The 7,891-nt window shown below is 41.3% G+C and overlaps 1 protein-coding gene across 2 annotated transcripts; it reads right to left on the reverse strand.

The window, feature by feature from the left end:
* Nucleotides 1-6,327: 6,327 nt before the first annotated feature.
* LOC131231482 (glycine-rich cell wall structural protein-like) lies at nt 6,328-7,630 on the reverse strand. 2 transcript variants are annotated; one of them, XM_058227690.1, is made up of 2 exons: nt 6,810-7,630; nt 6,328-6,767 (listed from the first exon to the last, which is right to left on the reverse strand). In XM_058227690.1, the coding sequence occupies exons 1-2, from the start codon at nt 7,555-7,557 to the stop codon at nt 6,445-6,447; spliced, it is 1,071 nt and encodes a 356-aa protein (XP_058083673.1). In that variant the 5' UTR covers nt 7,558-7,630; the 3' UTR covers nt 6,328-6,444. The 2 variants fall into 2 exon arrangements, with proteins under 2 accessions (XP_058083673.1, XP_058083671.1); XM_058227688.1 differs by having other exon boundaries at nt 6,328-7,617.
* Nucleotides 7,631-7,891: the final 261 nt, after the last annotated feature.

Here is a 7,891-nt window from a genome sequence, read left to right on the forward strand (position 1 = left end):
AGTTTGGGTATTGTACTTACATTAGTTTGATTATAAGGAATTTATGCCTAGCTAGTTCCTGTGCTTTTTTCCTTCACATTTGAAGGTTTTCCTCGAACAAAATTTATGTATCTTGTATACTACATATTTGATGATTTGCTTGTTTGTATTAGAAGTGATTTTCATTCATTAAATATTTTATATTATTAATCTCATCAATTTACACATAGAAGAAAAAGGTGTGTGTTTTCCCAATAAAATTCAATGTGACATAAGAAGTATTTTCTTAATTCGGTGAAAGAATGTTTTTAAAAAAGTGAATGGTCGTTTAGGACTGAACAGTTTATATTTATAATTGATTATCAAATATCTCTTTTAAATTTATTGTTGGTTCATTATTTCAATAGCATGAGGCAATCGGTTTCACCAACAATGCTTTCAGCAATTTAATTAGTTGAGTGTCTAATGCCCTTAACTTTGGACATTTTGCCATCACAACATTAGTAAAGAGAAGGTAAATTCATGATAAAAATGTAGCTACCTGGTAGGAAATGGTTGACATTTTACTATATAAAGGATGGTATAGATTTCACCTACTTGCATGTAGACTGTGTCCACCTCCTCTTCCTCTTTGTGTAGCTCCTACAAAGCTAGGAAGCACTACTATGCAACGTTCTATGAGGCCCATCCTAATGATTATGTGACATCTAATATGTACATTTATTGTGTTGGCTCATCATAAAACACCAGTTCGAAAGTTTGGCAGATCAAGGATTTAAGTGAGCTAAGCAAGAAAAATAGCAATCAAGTCTCTCTCTCTCTCTCTCTCTCTCTCTCTCTCTCTCTCTCTCTCTCTCTCTCTCTCTCTCTATATATATATATATATATATATATATATATATATATATATATATCACTTGCATATAACATGTCTATTTCCCTCTTTCCTGGACATGGTTTGGCTAGTGACACCAACAATTAACAAGCTGATGTCAAAGCTCCATGGGCCCCACCATGATATATGTGTTTTAACCATACTATTCATCCATTTTACCATCTCATTTAGGGCCCGTTTGATTTTGAGGGAAATGAGAAATACCCTTGAAAAAGGTCATTATTACCTATTCTCCTGTTTGAAATTTCAAATGCATTTTCTTCTTGAAAATTGGTCCGAAAAAGCTGACTTGCATTTGTGGACCCCACTGTGATATGTATGACATCTACATCGTCTATCTGTTTTATGAGAAGATTTTAGGGCCTATTCAAAATTTAGACAAATGCAATGCTCAAGTGGCCCATATCACAGGAAACAATGGCCTTAAACGTCCGCCATTAAAAGTTATTTTGTTTATTGGGCCCACATTAATGTTTATTTATCATTTAACCTGTTCCTGAGGTCATAAAAACATTGATAAAGGGTAAACACAAATATCAGCTTCAGCCAAAACTTTTACGGGACATAAATTTTTATACAGCAAGCATTCAATTTCCACTGTTTCCTGTGGTGTGGTCCACTGGAGCTTTGGATCTGCCTCATTTTTGGGTTCATGGCCTAAATCAGGTTGACGTATAGGATGAACGGTGTTGATACATCACGCACATCACAGTGGGCCCTATATTCATTTGGCAACCATCATCGATTTTAACGCCAAAAAGCTAAGCCGTCGACATAGGTGCAAGAAACGATGGGGTAATTCGCTGGTAAGTAATTATTACTTATTTACCAGGTAATTACCATTTACTTCAAAAATCAAACAGGCCTTTAGGGCATAAGCCAAAAAATAAGGCAGATACAAATCTCAGGTGAACCATAACACAAGAAATAATACAGACTAAACACTTATCAATATTGAAAACTTTTTAAGGTTACAAAAGTTTTCGATCAAGTTGATATTTGTGTTTTCCCTTCATCTAAATTTATATGACCATATGATCAGGTTGGATGAAAAATAACATTACAATGCGCCCTAAGAAGTTTTTAATAATGAACTTTCAATGAATACTTTTTCTTGTGCAGTTCACTTGAGAAGTGAATTTATTTCATTTTATTTTTTTTTATCATGCCCTAAAATGAGCTGGCAAAAGGAATGGATGATGCAGATAAAACACATACCTTATGGTAGAGCTCAAAGAACTTTGACACCTGCACAACCCTATTCCTTGAGAAATTTGGGACTGTGGACCCCACCTTTTATCCCGCTGTTTTTATGAAACAATACAAACTTAGTTTGGGACCTTAGACCTGCTTGTACGGACAACAAATTTGAGGATGAAAATACCCCCCCTTTCACGGAAACGGATTGGGTACTCCCCCTGCCACTAGCCAATGGCGGATGGTCGGTGGTCTGTGGGCCCCACCATGATGTATGCTTTTCATCCATGCCGTCCATATATTTTTCCACATCATTTTATGATATGAGACCAAAAATGAGATATATCCAAATCTCAAGTGTACCACATTACAGGAAACAGTGTTGAATGAGCGTCAACCATTAGAAACCTTTAGGGGGCCCACTATGATGTTTGTGAGAAATCCTCCCCATCTAAGTTCATTCATAGGGTCACAAAGACCTGGATGAAGAGGAAAAACAAATTTCATAATAGTCCAAAACTTTTGTAACCCCTAAAAGGGTTTCAATGGTAGATGTTCAATTCCCCACTGCCTTTTACAGTGTGGTCCATTTGATAGTTAGATCTATCTTATTTTTTGTCTCAAGCCTTAATATGAACTCGCCAAATAGATGGGCGGTTTGGATATAACACAGACCTCACTATGGGACCCACAAAAGCAACACAAAAAAAAAAAAAAAAACACAAACTACTAGTCTGGCTACGGTTATAATCCGTAGCTATAGTGTATTGAAAATTGCAAGATTTTTTAGGCAAAGTCGCTGGACAGTTTGGACTTTTTCGATAATATCGAAAGACCTTTGATATATGGAAGCTACGGTTATGGCTACGGTTATAATCCGTAGCTATAGGGTCCCACTGACCCTAACTCACTAGCTCCTTCTTCTTCTTTTTTTTTCCTTGTAATCCCCACGGCATTTTGTGGGTCCCATTATGAGGTATGTGTTATATCCAAACCGTCCATCTATTTGACGAGCTCGTATTAAGGCTTGAGACGAAAAATAAGACAGATCTAGCTCTCAAGTGGACCACACTGCAAAAAGTGGTGGAGGATTGAACGTCTACTATTGAAACCCTTTTAGGGGTCATATAAGTTTTGGATCATTATGAAATTTGTTTTTCCTCTTCATCTAATCTCTGCGACCTTATGAATAGATTGGATGGAAAATATATGTTATGGTGGGATCTATAAAATTTTTAACGGTGAAAATCAATTTTCCTGCTGCTCTCTGTGGTGTTGTCCAGTTGATCTTTGGATATGATTTTTTTATTTTTATTTTTTATAATGCTCCCAAATGATCTCGAAATATGGATGAACGTTGTGGATATAATAAATACATAACTATGGGGCCCATGTAACTTTGATATCTTTTGAACCGTTCGTACAACTTGGAGTTCGATGAGCGTCAGCGCCCATCTTCGAGCACCAGTCGATCCTCTTGCGGAAGGAAAAGCAGGGGCATTTTTGACCTGAGAAATGGGGCCGTACAGGTGGGGCTTATTCATTCAGTGGGGCAAACTAGAAATTAAGCGAGGCAAATTAGAAATTCAGTGGGGCAGACATAAAATTGAGTGGGGAAAACTAGAAATTAATCGGGGCAAATAAAAAATTGAGCGGGGCAAACATGAAATTGAGCTGGGCAAATATAAAATTGAGCGGGGCCAACAAGAAATTGAGCGGGGCAAACATGAAATTCAGTGGGGCTAACCAAAAATTTAGCGGGGCAAACATGTACATTAAACAAATACCTTCTCTCTCTCTCTCTCTCTCTCTCTCTCTCTCTCTATCTGGTTTTTATGTTACTTAGAAGGTGTTTGATAAAACACCTGTAAAACCATTGTCTTTGTTTGTAAAACATTGAGTTTTTAAAGTTGCAGTTTAGGTGTTTGCAAAAATGCCTCATGATAAGGGCTGCATCACTCTGGGTGAGGCTGGGGTGCACCTAATAAACTCTTAAAAATTTGGTGGCTTTTTACTTAAAGGACAAGAGCTAGCAAATAATTTGCATTCTCTCTACTTGAGCAATCATTTGCATTCAGCAGGGCAAACTGCCATTATTAGCAAGGAATGGATGTTTAATTGACCTCTAAGTGAGGGAATAAAAACTTTACAGACATCATTTTCCGATAGTCAATGGAAGAACCAATTTTATAAACTAAATATCTCTCTTATGTTGAAAAGTTATCAGATGTGAGACAAACAAATTGTTTCCTTTTAGTGTTCAAATTGAAGGGAAAAAGTGAAATAGCATGGAGCTATAAGAAATTAAAGCAATAATAAAGAAACCAGAATTAACAAAGAGGAGAGGGAGACCCTCAGGGCCATCTGTAAGGTCTCGACCTCGGCACAGGTTGTCGCAACCACTTCCGGCTCTGCAGCTTGGGCCTGGATCTACTTCATTTTTTTAAGCATGCCTTAAAATGAGCCATCAATTTCATTTTAACGGGGCAAACATGAGCCATCAATTTGAAGCATGCCCCGCTCAATTTCATGTTTGCCTCGCTCAATTTCTAGTTTGTCTCGCTCAATTTCATTTTTGCCCCGCTTAATTTCATATTTGCCCCGCTCAATTTTTAGTTTGTCGCGCTCAATTTCTAGTTTACCTCGCTCAATTTCATGTTTACCCCGCTCAATTTCTAATCTGCCCTGCTCAATTTTCATGTTTGCCCCACTCAAAGGAGATCAAAGTTACATGGGCCCCGCAGTTATGTATTTATTATATTCACAACGTTCATCCATATTTTGAGATCATTTGGGAGCATTATCTATATATATATAAAGAATCATATCCAAAGATCAACTGGACCACACTACAAAGAGCAGCGGGAAAATTGATTTTCACCGTTAAAAATTTTGTAGGGCCCATCATAACATATATTTTTCATCCAATCTATTCATAAGGTCACAAAGACATGGATGAAGAGGAAAAACAAATTTCATAATGAGTCAAAACTTATATGACCCCTAAAAGGGTTTCAATAGTAGACGTTCAATCCTCCATTGCCTTTTATAGTTTGGTCCACTTGATAGCTAGATTTGTCTTATTTTTCATCTCAAGCCTTAATACGAACTCGTCAAATAGATGGACGGTTTGGATATAACACATACCACATAATGGGACCCACAAAATGCCATGGGGATTACAACGGAAAAAAAAAACAAAGTAGTGGGTGAGGGTCAATAGGACACTATAGCTACAGATTATAATCGTAGCTATAACCGTAGCTTCCATATAACAATGATCTTTCGATATTATTGAAAAAGTCCATAACTCTCTAGCGAGTTTGCCTAAGAAAAGCTGCAATTTTCGATACACTATAGCTACGGATTATAACCGTAGCCAGACTATGAGTAGGCAGTCCCCATATTTTTTTTTTAAAAAAAAACTGTGTTGCTTTTGTGGGTCCCATCATGAGGTCTGTATTATATCCAAACCGTCCATATATTTGACGAGCTCATATTAAGGCTTGAGAATAAAAATAAGATAGATATAACTATCAACTGGACCACACTGTAAAAGGCAGTGGGGAATTGAACTTCTACCATTAAAACACTTTTAGGGGTCACAGAAGTTTTGGATCATTATGAAATTTGTTTTTCCTCTTCATCCAGGTCTTTGTGACCCTATGAATAAACTTAGATGGGGAGGATTTCTCACAAACATCACAGTGGCCCCCTAAAGGTTTCTAATGGTTGACGCTCATTCAACACTGTTTCCTGTACTGTGGTACAATTAGATTTGGATATACCTCATTTTTGGTCTCATATCATAAAATGATGTGGAAAAATAAATGGACGGCATGGATGAAAAGAATACATCATGGTGGGGCCCACAGACCACCGACCATCCGCTATTGGCCGGTGGCAGGGGAGTTCCCAATCCGTTTCGATGAAAAGGGGGTATTTTCGTCCTCATATTCGCTGTCCGTACGAGCAGGTTTAAGTTCCCAAACTAAGTTTGTATTATTTCATAAAAACAGCTGGATAAAAGGTGGGGTCCACAGTCCGAAATTTCTCTTAAAAGATGGCCCCACTTGTAGGACATCAGATGCTTATGAAACCTTATGGCCCACTAGCAGCTACCTATGATCATGATAAACGGTTATAAAATAGGCCCGATATAATTGAGAAGAAGAAGAAATTCAAACAAAAGTGATAACAAATGCAATAATAATAAAAGAAAATTAAATAAATAAAGAGAGATTTTTGCATGGGAGTAGAAAGAAACATCTATTTATTTCATTAGCCAATTATTTATTGGAGGGACACTGAGCATACATTCATGCAGTAGTTGCATGGAGTTACACGTAGAGCAGACTCTTCTATATCTAAAACTAAAAACCACCTTCACCTCCTCCAACTCCACCTCCAAAACCACCACCACCACCTTTACCACCTCCAGCACCTCCCCCGGCCCCACCTCCGAATCCTCCACCGCCACCAGACCCACCTCCAACTCCTCCACCACCACCAGCACCAGCACCGCCACCAACTCCACCACCCTTACCGAACCCTCCGCCAACGCCACCTCCAGCACCGCCACCGCCACCAACTCCACCACCGCCACCAGCGCCACCACCAACTCCACCACCTTTACCAAACCCTCCGCCGGCGCCACCACCAGCACCGCCTCCAGCACCACCACCAAGTCCACCACCTCCTCCAGCACCCCCTCCAGCACCACCACCAAGTCCACCACCTCCTCCAGCACCGCCGCCAGCACCACCACCAGCACCGCCACCAACTCCACCACCTTTACCAAACCCTCCACCGACGCCACCACCAGCACCACCTCCAGCACCGCCACCAAGTCCACCACCTCCTCCAGCACCACCACCAGCACCGCCGCCAGCGCCACCTCCAGCACCGCCGCCAAGTCCACCACCCTTACCAAACCCTCCGCCAGCACCAGCACCACCTCCAGCACCGCCACCACCACCAAGTCCACCACCTCCGCCAGCACCACCACCAACACCACCACCAGCACCACCCCCAACACCGCCGCCAGCACCACCTCCAGCACCGCCACCAAGTCCACCACCCTTACCAAACCCTCCGCCAGCACCAGCACCACCTCCAGCACCGCCACCACCACCAAGTCCACCGCCTCCACCAGCACCACCCCCAAGTCCACCACCCTTACCAAACCCTCCACCAGCGCCAGCACCTCCACCGCCGCCCAGTCCCCCTCCAGCTCCACCACCAGCACCAGCACCGCCGCCACCACCTAGCCCCCCGCCTGCTCCAGCACCACCGCCGCCGCCTAGTCCCCCACCAGCGCCAGCACCGCCGCCTAGGCCCCCGCCACCTCCAAAACCTCCACCACTACCAATGTTATCAACAAAGCTATCTTTCTCGATACGGCGTGCTTCTACAGCTCCAACAACCAACACCGCCATTATCGCCAATGCACTGAAAACACGTACATTCTTTGAAAACCTCCCCATCTTCTCTCAAACGAAGATAAGAGAAGAAATGCTTGCTTAGTGAATTGGAATGTCAGGAAGAGATGGATATTTATAGTATATGATGGTGGTGAGAAATCAATGCATGTAGTTGAGACTTGACAGAAGCTTCTCTCTCTCTCTATGGCCGGTTGGGCCCCACAGTGGATAGGGAATGCCTACAAAAAAAAAAAATCTTGGGCCTTTTTCGGTTGGCTGTGAACTATTGCTCCATTCCTCTTCTTGACCGTCCATTTGCAGGACAGAAATTCATGACCCACAATCAGTCAATGGTTTATATCAGTGAACCATGTCCTCACCAGTATAAACTGATCAG

This window comes from Magnolia sinica, chromosome 17, assembly GCF_029962835.1.
Source record: "Magnolia sinica isolate HGM2019 chromosome 17, MsV1, whole genome shotgun sequence".
In the NCBI taxonomy this organism is placed as follows: Eukaryota; Viridiplantae; Streptophyta; class Magnoliopsida; order Magnoliales; family Magnoliaceae; genus Magnolia; species Magnolia sinica.

What these genes read in the sequence shown, in the direction of transcription:
- LOC131231482 (XM_058227688.1), bottom strand. Translation starts at nt 7,557, where the DNA reads ATGGGGAGGTTTTCAAAGAATGTACGTGTTTTCAGTGCATTGGCGATA.